Source organism: Netta rufina (assembly GCF_964035555.1).
Source record: "Netta rufina genome assembly, chromosome: 12".
NCBI lineage: Eukaryota > Metazoa > Chordata > Aves > Anseriformes > Anatidae > Netta > Netta rufina.
The window spans coordinates 8,266,408-8,285,836 of NC_140135.1; the positions used below are offsets into that span (position 1 = coordinate 8,266,408).

The 19,429-nt window shown below is 42.6% G+C and overlaps 1 protein-coding gene across 1 annotated transcript in view; it reads left to right on the plus strand.

Moving 5' to 3' along the window:
- The window catches only part of NRK (Nik related kinase), a 92,130-nt gene that overhangs the window by 34,632 nt on the left and 38,069 nt on the right, over nucleotides 1-19,429 (plus strand). Inside the window, exons 6-15 of the mRNA XM_084293816.1 lie at nucleotides 690-780; nucleotides 2,682-2,812; nucleotides 5,583-5,637; nucleotides 7,731-7,809; nucleotides 8,347-8,522; nucleotides 10,301-10,373; nucleotides 10,790-10,985; nucleotides 11,845-12,012; nucleotides 12,788-12,952; nucleotides 16,355-16,507. Coding sequence (XP_084149942.1) covers nucleotides 690-780; nucleotides 2,682-2,812; nucleotides 5,583-5,637; nucleotides 7,731-7,809; nucleotides 8,347-8,522; nucleotides 10,301-10,373; nucleotides 10,790-10,985; nucleotides 11,845-12,012; nucleotides 12,788-12,952; nucleotides 16,355-16,507 — 1,287 coding nt within the window. The remainder of the gene's footprint in view (nucleotides 1-689; nucleotides 781-2,681; nucleotides 2,813-5,582; nucleotides 5,638-7,730; nucleotides 7,810-8,346; nucleotides 8,523-10,300; nucleotides 10,374-10,789; nucleotides 10,986-11,844; nucleotides 12,013-12,787; nucleotides 12,953-16,354; nucleotides 16,508-19,429) is intronic.

Consider the following 19,429-nt stretch of genomic DNA (forward strand, 5'->3'; position numbering starts at 1 on the left):
ATCTGGATTGAAAATGCTTCCTTCTGGAAACTTTAGGGGCTGGGAGGAAGCTCTGTTTGAAGTCGTGAATATTATATTGTAGAGGCTAAACATTTGGAGTGAAGTACCCCTTGGCTTACTACAACATATTATTTTGGTGTGTTCCATTCTGTCTGTGCTATCGTAATGTTACACAGACAGCTTGGGAAGGAAGGAGAAGCCAGAAATTTGCGAATACTAGCTGAATGAAAACAATGTGTGCCACATTCAAAAATGATCTGAGATGGTATTTTGAGCTGTATGTGGCCCATTTATTATTGAATACAGAGTTTTGCTGTTTTGCTGAATGCAGAGTAACCCACTGTGGCCAGCCAGCTGCTGTCTCTGTACATCACAGAGAGCATTCTGCACTGCTTCTCACCTCTTTTGTTTGCTTTTAATGAGTGATACAAAGAGACGTCCCTTGATTCTAAGATAGAAGTAGGAAAATGTTGGTACTTTTCCCTTCACACTTGACTTCAGAGAGGCTCCACTACTGTCAGGCCTTCTGCTTGCTGTCTTCTCTCCTTGCCAGAACTGGGGTCTTCATGTTATTAATCTCATGTAAAGGGCTTTGCCCATGAATGAATTCTGAGAAGATAATAGTGTATAAAGGCAACAATGCCAAGCTCATGATGAGAATAAGGGAAGTCTCGCCTTTTTATTTTTAGGGCTTGGCACATCTTCATGCTCATCATGTCATCCATCGAGATATTAAAGGGCAGAATGTTCTTCTCACAGAAAATGCAGAAGTAAAACTGGGTAAGTTTCCTTAAAAGTTTCCTTAAATGAGTGCTAGAAACCTGTTTGTAAAAAATTTACAATTTCTATCTTACCTTGGAAAGACTTTAAAGGATATATTTAATGCTTGTGTATATAAGGTGCCTGTCGTATAGAAAGAGAGAAAAATGGGATGTATTCTGCAAGAATGTCACTCACAGCCTGTAGGAAAAATACAGCTACTTCTGGGCAGTCAACACAAAACCTGTGTAGTAAGTCACAGCACCACCAGGCCTTCACAGCAGATTCCTGGTGTACAAAACATTCCAAAAAAATAAAAATAAAAATTTGGAGACTACATTATGCTACTCTATTTATCTATGGGAAGTGATCTTAGAGATTTTCATATGTCTGATGATAGGTGAAATTACTCGTGTGAGGGCTGCTACTGAGGATTAGCTCTTACTAATTGTCATCTCCCAAGAACGTCTGAGAGTTTACTCATTTCCTTTTCTAGCTGTGACGTATCAATGCTGACAACTTCTAACTTCCTAAGACTAAATTCAACTACATTATCTTTCTGGAAGAGGGGATGTCTTTCACGTTTTTGGAAGGCATCAGAGAGGATGCATGGCATTAATTTAAAGGAGCAGGCTCAAGGAGGACACTTCTTTTTTTGGGGATGGTCCTTTATTCTCCATCTCGTTTCCTCATCTGAAAGAAATAACTGTAGAGTTGGAGAAGAAGAATATACATAGCCTATGGATATGGGGTAGGATGCTTGGCTGGAGCAAGTCAAAATAAGCATTAAAAACTAACTAAATAAATAAAAGTGTTTCCAGAGAGATTTAGCTCTTAAAGCAGAGAAGCTGGAAAACCAAGAGGTCCTCAGTCCCGTTTCATTCCACTTCAGCGTAAGCATTATTTGTAAAAATTCTGTTCTCATTTCCCATCAATTGCACAGAAGGCACGATGATCCCAAAAGTCAGGTCCAACTTCCTGTTGAAGATGGCTTGCTAAACAGGGATGTTAAGCAATAGTCGTATAAATGACCACGGTATGCAGATGGTCTGCAGTGAGGAAACATGGGTGAGAAAATCTGCTCCTTGATGGTATTAGCAGGGCTGTTTCTTTCCAGTCCTTTCTTTTCCCTCTTTTCTTGTCTTCTCTGTGAATAACACTCAGGTGCTGTGCCTGGTGGTTCCAATTAGTGCATCTGAGCAGTTCATTTAATGAAAAATATGGTCACACAATTATTGGTTGTATAGGCATTTCTTCATATCTGAGCCAAACCATTTTCCTATACAGCCTCGATGAAAGTAACGTCCTTTCAGCACAAAGAGCACCATGCAACTCTACAGCTTTCCAATTATAATGAGGCTAAGATCAGAATAAACCCATATACTCTTCAGCCTGTTGTAAGCTGTTTTTGAATGCAGGGAAGGAGTTATTTAAAATGGTTCAATACAAAGTGATTATGATGGTGGATAGGTTATGATTTTATTATTTTTTATTATGATGTTATTATTTGGTGATTTTTTTTTAATTATGATTTCCAGCTTTCAGAAGTGGCCTTATTAGGCACATCCAAATTTTCCTTGTCCATAGGTACTATTTTTCTTTTTTAATACTAAAGATCTCAGGTTCTACTCAGTGTATCATATAAATTAAACATCAGTTATTCTGTACTGTCTTCATAGACCAGTCCATGTCTGTTGTAGCCTGCCTGCCAGATTTAGCATGCAGTTTATTGGATCATTCTTTCAAAAAGAGCAAGAGGCAGTTTAATTTCAATTATTGGACAAGATACACTGAAAACTCAGATTTGGTGCATACTGTAGCCCAAAAGTTTGGTATCTAAACAATATGGAAGCAATTAAGCAAAAACTCTGCCACATGGATGCAACCATTCATTAATTTCTTTACCCCACTTGGCTTTTTAGTGGATTTCGGTGTAAGCGCCCAACTGGATAGAACTATTGGGAGAAGAAACACGTTTATTGGAACACCGTATTGGATGGCGCCTGAGGTCATTGCTTGTGAGGAGAACCCAGACTCTACATATGATTACAGAGTAAGTGTTATAACTCTGCCTAAGGTAGCAAAACACTCAAGTTCTGCATATGAAAATTTCAAACATCCCTTCTTTTAAACCACAATAATATTAAAACTGTACAAGTAGAAGTATTTGCAGTATGTGGGTGGTAGCTAATTTTTTAAGAGTGGAATTTCACTATGAGTATTTTTTGTGAATGGTTCATATGAGAGATACACATTCATGAACTATTCTGTTCAGTGAAATACTGATATATGGAGGTTGCAGGTCAGGATGGGAAAGAAAGGAAGAGGTAAATTTGAAAGAAAGTCTTGAGAAACAGTGTGTTGGTTGTAATGGTAATATGGCAAGGTATTGCTCTTCTCTTTACCTCTCAGCCTGGAGCCTCCCAGCTCCAAGCCCTTAATAATCTTTGTGGCCCGCTGCTGCACCTACCCCACTGCGCCTCATACTGGGGATGGCAGACTTGGTCACAGCCCTCGAGATACAGCCTTGCCAGCACTGAGCAAGTGGGAATTGTCACCTCTCCTCACCCACTGGCAGCGCTCATCCTAGCTGATTCTTCACAACCAATCTCAAGCAGAAAAGGCTGAATGAATACATGGGCCTTACCTGTTCTTGTTATATGCACCAGTTTACCTGGTCCCTGCCATCATTTTTGCTCCTGTACAAGCACATACTGATATCTTCTTCATTGATGCCAAAGACACAAAAATTTGTTTTATTTTTTGAGATGAGCTGCATGCTGTGTGTTTTGGATACCAGCAACAGCTATCAAACACTTTTTCTGGTTCTCCTTCCAGCTATTATAATGTACCAATGCTGTTCTGAAGAGACTTAGGAATCTTATCCTTTGTCCTCCGGCCTGTTTCCGGCAGTGTTGTTGTTTGCCTGTCTACACTTGCCCTGCACAATGTTTTCCAGGAAAGACTTTCTCAGCAACCCTTGCCTCTGGTCACTGTCTTGCTCCATCTGTTCTCCTGGTTGCCACTTTGCACCTCTCATTCTAACTGTGGCTTCAGAAATTCTATTAGAAGAGCCTGTTATTACCTCCATTTTCTTCTGATTCAGAGGCTATGATTCTTCCTTGTTGAGATCTTCTTCTGTGCTGCACTGGCAGTGTGAAATCGCATTGTGTGAGTGGCAGTCATGACCAAAGAATGTTCTTGGATTTTAGTTTTCATACCATGTGAATCTCATCGTGAAACCTCAATAAATGAATCTCTTGTCTTCGTTGATTTTGTTTTCAGAACATATAAGCGTTAGGAACACACACCCTACTTCTTGAGGTTCCCTTGCCTTCAATAACAAACAAGGTTCATCTGCTTGCCTTTGTGTCTGTCTTGGAATAGTTTATGCAGATGGTTATTCAAAACTGGTCAGTGGAGGGGTTTGGAAGCATTACACAGACAGTGCTATGACTCAGAAGGCGGCATAAGGCTGGTCTTTTCTACAGAGATTTGTGGCTGACCTGATGGGGAAAGTAAAAGGAACCCATTGTGTGGCGTCTGTAACTTCTTGCTGGTCCAGCTCTGTTGAAAATTTGACAGAAATGATAACAAATGAGTGAAAATATATATGCATAAATACATCTATAAACACACAGGCCTTTACAGACACTGGTATTTTCCCTTTCACCTGGTTGCTTCTGACACCTTGAAACACAAAACCAAATCTTTTTTTTTTTAGCCTGGTTGTTTCTCCCATTCTCCCCAGAGCCTGCAATACTGCCTCTAGAAGATTTTTCTAATTTTCAGTCATTTATTTAATAACAAATCAGGGTCACACTGGTTTTGTTCTCAGAAGCTTCTACAAGTTATAACACAAACTGGTTTGCACAAAGCAGCTCAGAGCAGCTGGACTGAGAAGGCTCTGTTGGTAAAGGCAAATTTAGTTAGGGTGCCAGGCTGGGTCTGAGCTGCTCTTCACCTAACGGCATATTGCATCTGATCTTTGAAGGTTTGTCTTCTTTTCTCCCTGTTAAAAGATAATTTGAGAGATCCCTCTGCAAATTTATTTCATCACATGCCTTTCATCTGACTACATTTAGACACACACACACAAAAAAAAAAAAAGTAAAATAACGTACATGATCAATCAGGTGGAAGCCTGAGAAGTTTTTAGAGGCTCTGGTTGTGTTCCCAGTTTACCTTCCATGCTCAAAACCTGGCCTTTAGCATCCAGATAAGCTGACAAAGAAAACTCCAGTCTAAGTTAACTGAGCTGAACATACACTACAGCATAAATCTGACTGTGACTAAACCTCCTTTTGTGTGCCCAAAAACATGTGACTGGAGACTTTGTAGACAGAAAAAGTCAGACCCCAGGGCCTGGCTATAATTTTTGTTCTATCAGTGTAGAAACTCAGCAATGACTATTGATACAAGCATTAAGACCAAGATTTTTTTGGCGCTGTTGTGTCTCACTGCCTCGTGACAACAGCTTAGAGACTTAAAATACATATCTAAATGGTGCCTGATGTATTCTGGCTCTTTAGTTTAGTTTATTTTTTGAATGCAAAAGGTTTGCATTTTGGGGCTGGCTGCATAAATGATGAATCAGCTACTCAGAGCTGCACGGGAAATAGGAAGCTTCTGGCTATTAGCACGTTTCCTAAAAGCTCAGGAGGGAGCGGGAGGGAGCAGAAGGTGTGTCACAGTTGCGTTAACGTGACCTGGTCTGAGAGAATTCTAGGGGAACTGTAAAAAACATAACAAAAGGAAAAAAAAAAAAAAAAAAGCTTCAAGTTGCAATGTGCAATGTGTGTTTTTTTTTTTTTTCCCTGCAGAGTGACCTCTGGTCTCTGGGAATCACTGCAATTGAAATGGCTGAAGGAGCTCCTCGTAAGTGATTTGGTATGGGGAAAAGGGGCTCTGTGCTTTGTGAGTATGTTCTGTGTTAAGATAACTCATGGTTTTGGGTGAATTTTTACAAATAATCTGTGATTTTTTTCTCATTTGGCTTCCCTAAGTCCCTGGTTTCATTCCTTGCCTTCACATGCTAGGGAAACAACATTTTTCATGGAGCTTTTATTAGCATTACTTTGATCACTGCCTGTGGATACAGCTAAGCAGAAGCGATGGACATGTTAGCGGAAATATTTGATGAGTGGTTTTGGTTTTAGGTCACTATTGGAGAAAAAAAATGTCAGTGGATGAAGCTAGGCTTAAAGGTTTTTTACTCAGGGCCTGACCTGATTTCTCCCGGGTTTTGGGGTGAATACTTTATTAGCTCATACCGTGGCTTCAGTCCATGACCCCATGCAGCAGGAGTGCGCAGGGAGACCCTCACTGACCCTGACTATCCCCCTCACTCCACTGGTCAGTGTCTCATAGCCATCAGGTAGGAAATGGCAGCTGCAGGGTGGATGCAAGGACCTCGTCCATCTTCGGTTTCCAGGGAGGACCCCTTGTTTCACCCCTGCACCCATGGAGCAGCTGTGGTGTGAGGGTGTTTCTGGTGACTGCGGAGAGCACAGGAGATGAACTAGATTATACTCTGGCCTGAGCTTGAGAGCACGTAGGCTGTATTTTAAAAACACTCTTGGCTGTTTTCCTGTCAGACTTGGTTTTTAGCAGCACTCAGGAGCCAGCTGGAGCTCGGGAGCACTTTCAGGCACAGTGCTCCCGCCTAGCTAAAGCTTAGTCCCAAGACGTGAGTCCGCAGGGAGTCTCCTTGGAGAGAGCCTTTACAGCTTCACATGCTAATTCCTCATTCCACTTGTATTTTATGTTTTCACTAGTTTTGGCAGGGCATTGTAATGGATTATATTCTGTTGCATTGTGCTCTTTTTTTTTTTTTTTTTTTTTTTTTTTTTTTACTTGTGCTGCAACAGACTCTGGGACCCATAGCTAGAAACCAGACTTCTGCCTGCCATCCCCACTGTACCACAAGCTATTGAAAATACAAAAGAAAAAGACAAAAAGACAACCCAGATGTGAGAACCGATGGTGGGCAGCTACAGGCAAAGAAAGAAATAGAAGGCAGTAAAGGCTTCGCCAGACCACAGCCTTCTCACTTTTACTAGTTCTGTAATACTGTAAATCTATTCAGTTTAAGAGAATCACTGCTGAACACCTGCATATCATGAGAAAGCAGCCTCCGTATAGATCCTATCAGTAGTCATTGAGCAGCTCTGTTGTGTGAAGGAAAACCTCTGACCCTCGATATTTCTCCGTGACGGATGGGGGCATGTTCATAATTCCAGACAAAATGTTTGGGGTATAGGAGAGATGATGGTATTTACTTTTTTCCAAGTTCTTTGTAGTTTTAGCTTTCCACAACAGTAACACTAAACAGAAGTACATTGGGCTGGAGAGAAACCAGCATCTGAATGCATGGGGAGGATTTCTTACAGATTGTCTAATAACGGTGCTCATGCTCCCAAAACACAGAATAGATGAAATATGTGCTCAGCCATCACTCTCTGCTCAAGTGACACGGTTTATGGGCTGTCTGGTTCGCATCAGGTTTTCTTCATCCTACTTTTTTGTCTTATGTCATGAGCGATGTATCTTAGCTTATCATTTATCTGAACCATAAAAAAAAAAAAAAACACATTTAACTTCTGTTTATGCAAAAACACCCATTTGGTATATTAGAGATGGGAGGTTTTTTAATGTCCTTCTGAAGCCTTATATATATATTTAAAAAAAAAAAAATGAAGAAAGCTGCGATCATTGTTGCCATTGTTGAGGTTTCTTTCAACTAAACCTCATTTAGCTGGCGATACCAATGTATTGTCGTGAAAGCTTTCTTTGTACTCTGAGACTTCATTTGTCTGTAGCCTGAATGTCACTGACTGATGGTAAGGTCCTGTGGTGGGTGCTGTGCTGGAAGAACTGGGAGAAGCAAGTGGGGTCTGCCTGGGTGGTGGTGGTCAGCTGTGATTGGGATGTGGGGATGTGTGCCCTTAACTGTGTGATCTCCTTTGCAGCCCTGTGTGACATGCACCCCATGAGAGCGCTCTTCCTCATCCCCCGGAACCCGCCCCCAAAGCTGAAATCCAGAAAATGGTAAGGAGATACGTGCAAACTGTATTTTTGCAGCATTGGGCTTAGGAGGATTTTGAGCTCTCTTGTCCAGAGACTATGATCTTGTCAGATCCTGCAGTGATTTGTGAGGTCTTTCCTCCACATCTGTGGTCTTTCTTCCACTGTTTATAGTGCTGGGGAAAGCCACAGGTGCAGATATAGTTTACTTCTGGGAAGCAGCACCTTCCTTTTGAACTCTGGCTAAGCAGCAGCAGTCATCCCAGTCACTAAAGATTGGGGCATGGGTGGCTGCAATTTCAGTTTAGATAGGCTGTTGGGTTGGTTTGTCAGAAGATTGCATGAATGTTGGGTCAGTCCTTGTGGCTTACAGAGGATTTGTCATATAAATGAAGTTTATAAAGAAAATCCTCTCCATACCAAAAGGATAAGTAATTATTTTTTTTTAAGCTGTGTTGGCCAGATAGTGGTTTTGTTGATACTGATGTAAATTCAGTACTGAATTTAAAATTCAATACTGAAAAAGCTTATTATTTAACCCTGCTATTCTGTGTTTTTCAGGTCAAAAAAATTCCTTAACTTTGTTGAAAGCTGCCTTGTAAAAAATTATTTGCATCGTCCATCCACCGAAACCTTGCTTAAGCACTCCTTTATCCGAGACATGCAGAATGAACGGCAAGTGCGCATCATGCTGAAAGACCACCTGGATAGGACCAGGAAGAAAAAAGGAGAAAGAGGTAACGTGGCAAAAAACAAAATAAAAGGAGTTGCAGCTAGTAAGGTCCTCTTCTGATTTTTGGCAGCAGAGTATGAGGCAGATCCACCTGAAGTACCAGTACCACAAAAGCTGTGAGAAAGCTTAGTTGGTGATAGCAGTTGGGCCATTTGGAAAATCTCTTTGCCAAAGCCCAGGTCCTTAATGGTGTTTAAGAGCTGAGGTCTTTGGATACTGACTGACACCGATTCATGGCACACAACCCAAATGCTGCTGTGACCAAGGAGTCCAAGAAACATCTAGGCCTCTGCTTTCTGGAGTATCTAATCCGTACGCCACGAGCCTTACCTAGTTTCTCAGTTCATCTGACGGTTCCTGGTCCATTTAATTTACTGGTTGCGTCTCCATATAATTATATCTCGTGACTACTTTGGGGTCAGTAGTGCTCTCTAAAGAGCATTTTGCACTGGAGTTCACAAGAGTCCTTGAGAAGGCCTCTAAGATCCAGTCACACATGGGTGTAATTGTCTACTGCACAGGATTCATGAAGAAAGAGAGAATCTGAGGTGGTTCCAAATGTTAGCCCTGTTATTCAGAGCAAAACCTGGAAATAGTGATGAAGTGGCATGTTGACCTGCCATGTAGAGGGCTGTAGCCTGCCACCCAATGATTTTCCCTGTCCTCTCTCCCCTCCTTCTCTTGTATATTTTATAATGGCAGGGGTACTGTGAAGATCAGTGGCTATGAAGGCAAACTCAGAAAGCTCTGTTAAGTTGGAAAATGACTTGCCAAACTCTTAAGTATTGATTTGACAAGAATATTTGTGCCTAAAATGGAATTGCTGTTGCAGTGTAAATTTACTGACTCCAATAGTCGACATAAATTCTACCACCTCTTTCAGCTGTGGATCTCAAAGCCCAGTTGAACGGAAAGACAGTTAAAGGTTTTCACAAAGAATGCACTTGAGGGGGTAAAGATATGGTGATAACAATCACATGTTGACAGATAGTTTTATTTAGACATGGAAGGTGCTTTTTTTTTTTTTTTTTTTTTTTTTATCAGAGCTCCCCTGAAAAGGAGAACAGTGTGAAACTGCCTGACTATACACTTCAAGTTAGTGATGTCAAAAAAAGTTAGGTCCTACTTTGGTCCTGCTCTGTATTGTTGGCTGTATGGCATGCTAATTTGAAACCCTCCCTTAAAAGCTGCCTCTCTGATATTCGTGAAGAGAACTTTAAAAATATGGGCCACCTTCTCTTGAATGGCTGTGTTAAAACCAGCATTGTGTGATTATCCCTGGTTCTTTAATTATTAATTTTAGCACAAAAGGAAACACAGATTTACTCTGAAGACCTCAATTTAGCCATGCAAAAAGCACACAGTAGCAGAGAAGGACTGTATAAGTCTTTTATGCCCTATCTGGATTTATTTCTGAAGTAACCCCACTGCTAATGTTATGGGGTTGGATATCTCTGTGGGCTTAGTGTAGCATTTTGCAGGTTGTGGAAACAGGTCAGTTTTGCAAAACCAGCGTAGCCCGTCAAGGGAAAAAGTAGAAGCGTGTAAAGGGGCTGCCCAGTGACCTGTGGTCTGAGCTAGGTTTTGAGAAATCCATACCTGGATTTCTTCTGCTGCATCCCCTCAGCCTCCTAGAGCATGCAACCTGAGGCTTTTAAATTCCTGCTGAGCTGCATGTAGTTCAGATCGAGTGCTCAGAAGGAAAGTTTGAGATAACATCTTAAATAATGTCATCCTCCATTGGCACTTATTGTTCTCTCTCTTTTTTTTTTTTTTTAATAGAAGAAACAGACTATGATTACAGTGGAAGTGAGGAGGAAGATGATGAGCTGAATGAAGATGAAGGAGAACCAAGGTTAATTTTATGACATGAATATAAAATTTGATTGGCCAAGCTGTTCTCGTTGAAGACAGCTCTCCTCAGACAGATTGACTTTCTTAACTTCCTCTAAATCCCTTATCTCCTATATCCCCTCTGGTAGCTTTATCTGTTCTCCAGCTATTGAATACAAATTCTGAGTGTAAGGTGTCTGTAATAAGCTGCTGCTTTGTTCCCCAGCAATAGGGAGGAAAATCTCAAATGAAGCAGCCAATAATCAGCTTCAGGCTGCTTTGTAGCACAGTAAATGCAGATGCGTAGCCAACATGGCAGAGATTTATTGAAACATTTTCATTTGCTAACACAGGACAACGAGCAATTCCCAGTGCACCTTGTATTCTCTCCACTTTAATGTTATGTTTAGTCATAGAGCAACTTGCCTTTTGTTTCAGCTCCATAGTTAATCTCCCAGGGGAGTCAACTCTCCGTCGTGAGTTTCTGAGGCTGCAACAAGAAAACAAAAACCGTTCTGACCCTCATCGCCAGCAGCAGCAGTTGAAGGACCAGGAGAAATACAAGAAGCAGCTGCTGACAGAGCGGCAGAAGCGCATTGAGCAGCAGAAAGAGCAGAGAAAGAGGCTGGAGGATGTAAGGCCTGGCTTGTATTGCTGTTCCACATCCCATCACAAATAAAAAACGTGCCTGTAGAGAATAGTCTTTGAAAGGCAAGAAGGCTGTGTTAAATTGTCAGCACAACCTGTCTTGTAGTCTTTAACCCTGGTGGAACTGTCACTTCTGAACACAATGATATTAAATGATTTTAAAAGGGCTCTGTCCTTTTCCTGCTAACAACCTGCCCTGAGCTTTGGGAGCAGCAGGCTCAGGGCATTTGCTTGAGTTTGTTTGGTTGTGGAAGCCCAGGCAGATGGGCTGAGAGGTCCTGGTTTCTTTCTTGTGTGCATTGCCCAGTTCTGAGGCTGTCTTCCAGATCCAGGGTACTGGCCTTGCTTCTGTTTAAGATGTTACAAGGTAGCTGCCTTTTCAGCTGTCTGACACACTGTGATGTTGCAGGATTGCTAAATCACCAACGTGTCTCTTCTCAGGAGCATCTGATGAGATTCAAGCATTGTGCAAACACTCCCAAACTGGCAAAGCAGTTCCAGCAAAACTGGGGGACTCTGGAAAAAACCTTTGCCTCTCAAAATGACAGGAAGACATTTGTCATTAGATTAGCTGCCAGCCACCACAGAGAGCTCACATGCCTGCTTTAAATGAGTGGCAAATCTGTCCTTGGCTGCCAAAAGGGCAAAGGTTTCACTTCAAATTTGATAGTCGTTGCGGTGGCAATTTGTGGTTCTCTGCTCCTGCTGGGCTGTGTATCAGGTATCCCCTATTACTGAAAGTACACCAGGAAACAGGCGTTGTGATTAATGAATACTGGCATAAATAATTGGCAGGTACAAAAGGAAAACAAAATAACCAATGTTATTCTCTGGCTCTCTTCCAGCATCAGAGGCGAGAGCAAGAGCTCCGAAGGCAGCAGGAGTGTGAGCAGAGGTGGCCAGAGGCTAAGGATGTTCAGAGGAAAGAGGAGAGATGTAAAGAAGACAGAAGAGCTGTGGAAGATGATGAACGGTTCATAGTAGACGGGCAGAGGAAATCGGAAAAGAAGCAGGTATGAAAGGGGGGTTTACTGGCAGCAATTCCCAGCTCCCTGTTCCTGTAGCTGTTGTCTTTCTCAGTTCCCTTGAGGGTGTTGCCATCCTCGGAGTCACAGACCAGAGAGGGACTTTTTAAATGTATTTACTGCCTCTTGTTCTCACTTGCAACCTTCTTTGGAGTTAACTGGCATGTTACTGAGTCACCTTCCTTATCTACAGCAATGACACTTCCTCTCCCTTCAGCATGGCACTTCTGTCCCTGCTGCTTCTCCTCGCTGAAGTTGTCTTCAGTCACTTTAATCTGATTTAAGATATCTTTACCCTGAAAGCTTGCAGCATGAGCTCAACTTAAGCTTAAATCTCTGGAGTCTCCAGTCTCTCTTCAGATTGTGCAAAGGACAATCTCTTTTTCACAAATAAAAATGAAGTGGAGGTTATTTTTAACGCCGAAGTCACATTGTCGAGTCTGGCGCCTTGGCCACTATGTTTTCCTAATGTTGCAGGTAGTGACCTGATTCATAATCAAGCATGGCGTGTTTGATCAAAGGCCTCTGTTTTTGGAAAAGTAAAAGGAAAAAAATGTGATTTTCTGTTGTGTTCTTCCAAAAGCTAAACATAGAGTGTTTGGGATCATTTTATGCTTTCTGTTCCTCAGGTTTGTGTCTCTGCTGTCAGCCCTGCAGCAATTGCACTCACTTGATTCTTTTTAAAAGCCACTATTTCCAGCAGTCAACTTGATTGTCCTCTAAGGCGTTGTTCTCTCTGAGGTTCACCACTCTTTGCTTTCAGAAAAAAGTGGAAGATGTGCAGCACAACAAGAGGGTGCATCGAACCCTGCCCAAAGATCAGACGCAGCTGTTGTCTCTCCAGCATGACCATAAGCAGAAAAAGAAGGAGCCTTCCAAGAGTTCAAATTCAGCAGCACATCCTCCACCAAGCAACGCAGGCAAAGAGGTACCAACTCAGCCAATGTAGCATTTTGGTGCAGTTGAAGTTTATGATGCTGTGGTGGTCCTGAAGTAGAGAACGGGATGATCTTTAAACCTGAATCTGCAGCTTGACCTGTATCTTTCTACACACTTTGCTATAAAGAAGCCTTTGATATCCATTAATGTAGAGGATAAGGAAAAGGAGGGGTTAGTCTCTGTCACTTGTAGTCAAGTTCAAAGAAAGGTGCGACTGTGGTGAACCGGGAATCATAATCCCTCTGGTCGACTAGCTGTCATTCCCTTGTCTCCCAAAGACAAATGAATTAAGGTAACATCATCTGAGGTTTTTACAGATGCCTTCACCTGATGTTAGGGTTCACAGAATTGACTCAGACACAGAACACTGTCATGCATTTCAAGCATGGGTCTCTGTGCCCCTGATGTCAGGTAGTGATGCCTTTTCTTGTTCTTTGTCTTCTGGGATTTCAGGTAGATTGGATTTGATGGATAAGGGGTAGCCGTGTAAAGTCCTGGATTAAGAGTTTCACCCTTCACTCCATTTCACTCTTTTGTTAACTCTGGAATTATTTCTGCCATCCAACTCTTTCTGTTTACTGGTATCATAAGGATAAAAGCTACAAGTCCATTTTACCTATGTTATCTCGCTATTCCTACCATGCTCATTTTTCTTTTTGACACACCCCCAGTGTGTGAGCCCAGTTCTACAGCTGGTGCGATTGTCACGTTATTTGGCTGTGTTAGTGTCAGAAATCTCAGCAGTGTGCAGGTGCCTCCTCAGGGGCAGCTGTGTGCAAGTAGAATATTAGATGTGGTAGTTTGTGTATTCCTGACAAGGCAGGTTCCTCCCTAAATACCCAAACTAAGCACAAGGAGAGCTTGTGCATGCGTGTGTAGGAGGAATGCAGGGCACTGCTTAGTTACATGTTGCTGCAGTCTTTAAGTAAGTGTCCACTCTGATGTCACCTCTATGTGCGTGCACGTGCTGCAGCTGGCTCCCTTAAGTGAAGTTTTCTATATTGATAAGTAGTTAAATGAAACTCTTCTGCTAGGATTGTTGAAATGGTGAATATCAATAACTGGACAGAGACTGCAAACAGCTAAGTGGCAATATGAAATCAAGAAAAGAACAGATACTAAGGCCCTTGTTAGAGCAGCAGTTTGTGAAAACAAGAGAATGTCTGATTGTGTTTGAAGTAAAACTTAACTGCCAAAAAATGCCCTAGATCCAAAGGCTTTATTGCATTGACTGGTTAAACAAAGCATTACTGAGACTTGAATGAACTCTTTTGGAAATCGGTATTTAGTTGGTGGTAGAGGGCTGGGTCTTATTCTGGCTGGGGAGTAAGTTGGGTGTGGACAGAGAAGTAAGCTGCTTTTGCTAAATACACATCACCAAAGTCATAGAAATGCTTTGCCTGTGCTAGGCTTTGGGTGGGTGGAGAGAATATGCCACTCTGTTTTATTTCATTTAACTTTCTTTTCTACTTCACTGTAGCTAGAAATGAAAAAAACTGCAAAATATCAGCTCAAATACTATTTAGTTTGGGCACGAATTTTGTAAATGAACCCGTCGTAGCAGAATTAAAAATATTATGGAGTTCAGTGTAGGCAGTCACCATTAACTTTTAATTTAGTCGTGAAATAAAATGGTACTAGTTGCAGGTAAGTTAGGCGCATAAAGAAGCAAACAGTGTGAAAACAAAAGGGAAATCATATCCACAGATTTGCCTGCCTTTTGGGTTCACAGCACGATGCTGTTGTTTGTCATCATGGCTGCTATAATGTAGTCTGGTTTTGAGGGCAAATTCTTTTACAATATCACTTACTTAATCTCAAAACTTCTTGGAAGACACTTTGCATTAGTTAGGATTTTAGTGGAACAGGATTGCATTTTTTTGGTTAGAATTTGAGACTTTATAATTATGTCAGCACTCATAACGGCTTGTGACAATTCAAAAATGCTTTAAAGTTTCGACTATTTTTAACAGAAATAATTCAGTGAATTCCTTCTTGCTAATACTGATCTTCCCCAGTTCATTAGCTGAAAAGATGCCAGTTTCTGCACTGGGAGAGATCTGCACAGGAATAGATACAGCCTACTCTAGAGTAAGTTCTTTTTTTCCATAATTTGTAAGGTTCAGTGGCATTTGAAGGACAAGTTATTGATATAGGAAATCTCTTTGGAATTATTGTTCAGTTGAGATACTTAAAACAATAAAAGTAATTAAAAAAAAATACCCTATAGCCCTACAAAACCTGAAGTTTAATGTTTGGCACCGCAAAGCCCTTTCTGGGGAATTCATCCTCTTTGTCTTTGAGCTCTTCCTATGGCAGGCAGGTCAGAGCAGGTTTTCCCCGATGGGTGCAGATGTGAGCTCACCCCTGTGCTGTGTCCGATCCCAGCAGCTGATGAGCTGTGAGGAAAGGACTTTGAGCTCGGGCTTGGTGCTGCACCAGTTCAGTGCCTGCACCAGGGCTGAAGTCAGTTCTGGGAGCCCAAAGTGTTGGCTGCTTAAGTTTGCATCTGTGTTGCAATGCATTGCATGCAAATGCTGTTTGAGAACAAAGGTAGTAGTTAAATTATTATCTCTAGCTTAGTGAAACCACTCTAATTTTTACATTTTCTTTCTTGCTCTAGGTAAAATTCACCTTTCATTCTTAGCAGTTGCAAGTAATGAAAATCTGGCCTCAAAAGCAGTGTTACAGTGGAGTTCACTGGGGCTAGAATTTCTTGGCATTGGCTGTTGCTGCTTCTTTTAATACCTTTTTTGCTTGCTTCCCCCCACGTCCCATCAAGATCCATGAGAATCATTTTCCATCTCCTCAGCAGGTTCCTAGGCTGTGTTCAGAGTACACTTAGCATCCTGACCTAGGCACAAGCATCCAGATAGGGTGAGGCCATTAGGAATGTGCGCCCAGAGGCAGCTGGGTGTGAGATTGCGTTATTCTTGCTTGTGGTGTAGAACTGCTCCTAGGCTGCTAAATCAGAGGATACGATAAAGATTTAGAATTCAGAATGGAAATCAGTCACGTCGAATAAAAATGCAAAGAGCCACGGGGTCAAAACCATAAGACAGACATGTTATAATGAGCAGTGCCCTCAGGAAATAAAAGGACCTTTGTTCCTCCTAGATCGTGTTCCGCAGTCTTTTCCATAGGGCAGTTAAAATACCAAACAATAGAGCATTAAAAGTGTTTTAACATAGAGAGCCACTTGCAGGAATGTCAACATTGTAAAAGGGGGTTATAAATGCACAACAAAACAGGTTGCGTGCTGTCAAAGGTAAGTAAATACAGAGAGATGATTCCTCCCCAGCTAAAATCCTAGCCTGTAGCAAATGGAATGGCCTAGAATAAAGCCGACTGCAGCTCTGGCACGTCATGCCTTTTCTCTTCTCCTTTGCAGGCTGAGGACCGAAGAAAGAGAAGTGACAGCACCCAGCCCTCCCTCCAGTGGCCCGTGGTGCTGGGGCACGACATCGCACCGCAGGCGAGGGTGGGCTCCGGCAGCAGCTCCAGCCCCTGCACCCCTGCCCTGCAGAGAGCTGTCGTAGTGCAGGTATGGTATTGCTGCCTAAACAGGGAGGAGAAAGCACAGGTAGTGCCTAAGCACATCGGAGACATGTTTCCCTTTGCTCCTGGCATAAATGACTGAGGCCTGCAGCAATCTGCCTCAGATTTTTAGTGCCACTGTGTGCTGCTAAGTTACAAGTGGAATTAGACTTGGGCAATGCAGCTCAGGTTTAGATAACAGTTATTTTTATACACTTGACGTCTGACTGTGTTGATTCTATGATGTTACTGTTAGATGTTTCACAAAAAGCCTGAAAGGCTGTTCTGTTACAGTCCCTGGATGATGTATTATTTATATGGTGCCATAAATATATGTGGCACTTCACAAAACAAGTCTAAAGCCAAGATCTTTATCCCTGAAGACCATCTACATGAACAAGATTGTTAGGGATCTTATGAAATAATCTAAACGTGTATATAGAGATGGAACGAGGACTAGTTGCCACTGCAGAGTCAGATTTTGCCTGCAGATAGAGCCTGGGAGGTTTGTGAATTCCCATTTCTAGTCTTCAGGTGCTGCATCAGAACTTACTGAAGAAGCTGTTGGTTTCAACTACAGATGTAAGATCCATGTATCTTAGGCAGTATACCAAAGTATGTACAGAATTCAGTGTTAGAGGTTAGAAGTCATACCTGAACAGGTCACTCTATGTATGTAGTGAGAACACTGAAAAAGTTCTGCATCAGAATCCTTTTCACAGTGTTTTAACTCCTGCTATTTCTACCAGCTCTGGGAGAGCTCTAACTGCTGCGTATGGCATCTGGTGGCCTCACTTCCCAGCAAGTTGGATCCCGGAGCCAAAGCAGGGAGATAAGACTGAGGAGAGGTGCCTGGGTTATTACTTTCAACTCAGCGGCTTTGGGAGCATCTCATGCTGCCTTGCTGCTGAGCCCTAACAGCAGGGCAGGCCCTCTGACTTCTCAGAGGCTACTTGCAATTGCAAGTCGTTACTATGAGGTGCTATCCCAAGCTTTTATGCTCATTGCTAGCCACTGAAATCTTGCTTGTCTTGAGCTTCTTGTGAATTTACGTCCTGCATGAAAGATACAGATGTGCCTGAAAGGTCATGCTCTTGTTAGCACCTCTGCATACTGATCGTGTTGAGCTCAGTGTGTCCCAACTCAGCCCTTCTTGCAGCACCATGGATGTTTTGCCTTCTCACACTGTATTTCTTGAAGTGTGAGGAAAAACTCTCATCCTTCCTCCTTCCCCAGAGCCTAGGTGCTCACAGGGCAGGCTGCATGGCCCAGTGCTGCCCTATCCTGCTTCCACGTGCGCCTGAGAGTGAGTCTGTGGGAGGCAGGTAATAGCTGGCGGATAGCCTCTTTAAGCCCAAGCCTGCTGTGCTTTTCTTGTTCAGGTTGCTGCTGTCTGGTGGTGATGGAAAAATCAACACAGACATCTGCTGGGAAAAAAAGGCCCCGATAGCTTTTCCCTGGGAAAATATTGGTGTTATCTTCTCACATCCTTTTTTTTCCACGGCCCATTTGTCATTTTAAGTCATGAGTTTTGTGACTGGGCTAAATTGATGGCTTGGCTTGTAGCATTGACTCACTGGAGAGCTGGTGCAAGGTCTGCAAGAAGGATGTTTGTATCTTAGCCTTGGGCAGTGGCTGGCAGCTTCCTTGAGCTGAATATTTTGGCCCTGTAGTGGGAGTGGGAAGGCCCACAGTGTATTGCAGAGCATCTGGGATTCTGCAGGAGCACAGTGGGTTTACCCAGGAGAGTCCTGCCATGCAGAAGTGCTGCTCCATGGGTGAAAGGGGCTACATCCTTGCCTGGCTGTGATCCAGACCTAGGACAAGTCACTTCATCCTTTTGCACCTTGTTGGTGCTTCTCTGCTTGGTAGTGCTTCTCTACTGCTTTGGGGAGCGGCAAGGAATAAAGCAATATTATCACCCTCTTTCACATTCCTTCCTAGAAACTACTCTATAACATTTCAATGCTATGTAAAGGCATGGCGTTACTTAAGGCTACCAGCAGCACATGATATATAGTGGTTAGTGTGATTTCACTCCCTGCTGGCAGCTGCCCTGTTACCCCTGCACAAGTCAGTGCTCTGGCAGGTGGAGACCGTGTGGGCAGGGAGAAGTCGATCTGTGGTCTCCTCTGCTGTGTTAGCATGGAAACCCAATGATCTTCAAGGGGTAATTTATAAATCTTCTTAAGGGTTGTTTTCTTTTGCTCCTTGGCAGCAGCTGTTGATGCTAATAGCCGTGTGTTTGGCAGTGTTGCATATATTAACTTTATAAAGCGATAAGGCTATATGAGCGATGGGCCAGTTAGTCACCTGGAGACTAAAAGACTCACAGCAATGTACTCGGAGAGTTCAGTACGTCGGAGCCTTGTTGATTTAAAATAAAAGTGAACGGTGGAGTTAAAATGCAAGGTGAATCCATCACAGATGTCTGTGCTGAAGAACTTCCAGACAGCTTTGTCAGAGAGGGATCATCTGTCATCACTGCTCAGCTCAGACTAAAAAGACTTCTTATTTTAAATGATCCTATTCTGTGTGGCACCTCTTTATTGCCCGACTCTCTGTCAAAATGATTTCCCTGGAAATCTTAATGCAGCTCCCAAGGTGCAGGGAGCAGGATTTCTCAGTGTCTTGTACCCTGTCTGTCTGGTGAGGGAAATGTGAGATATTCCCAGATCAGAGTGTGTCATTTCCACCTGCTTTGTACCTGCTTTGCCTTTGGTGAGCTGCAGCACGGCAGCAGGTCCGGCTCTCTGGCTGCAGTGTTGTGGGGTGAGCTGTTCTGGGCTACCTGCAGGATCCTTTTTTTTTTTTTTTTTTTTTTTTTTTTTTTTCTTTTAAATTGATTCTGTGGTTCTCCTGTAGGATTTGCTATCTAGATCTGCTCTTCTGTGTGGAGTAATGTGGCCAAACACTACGATTTGGGGGT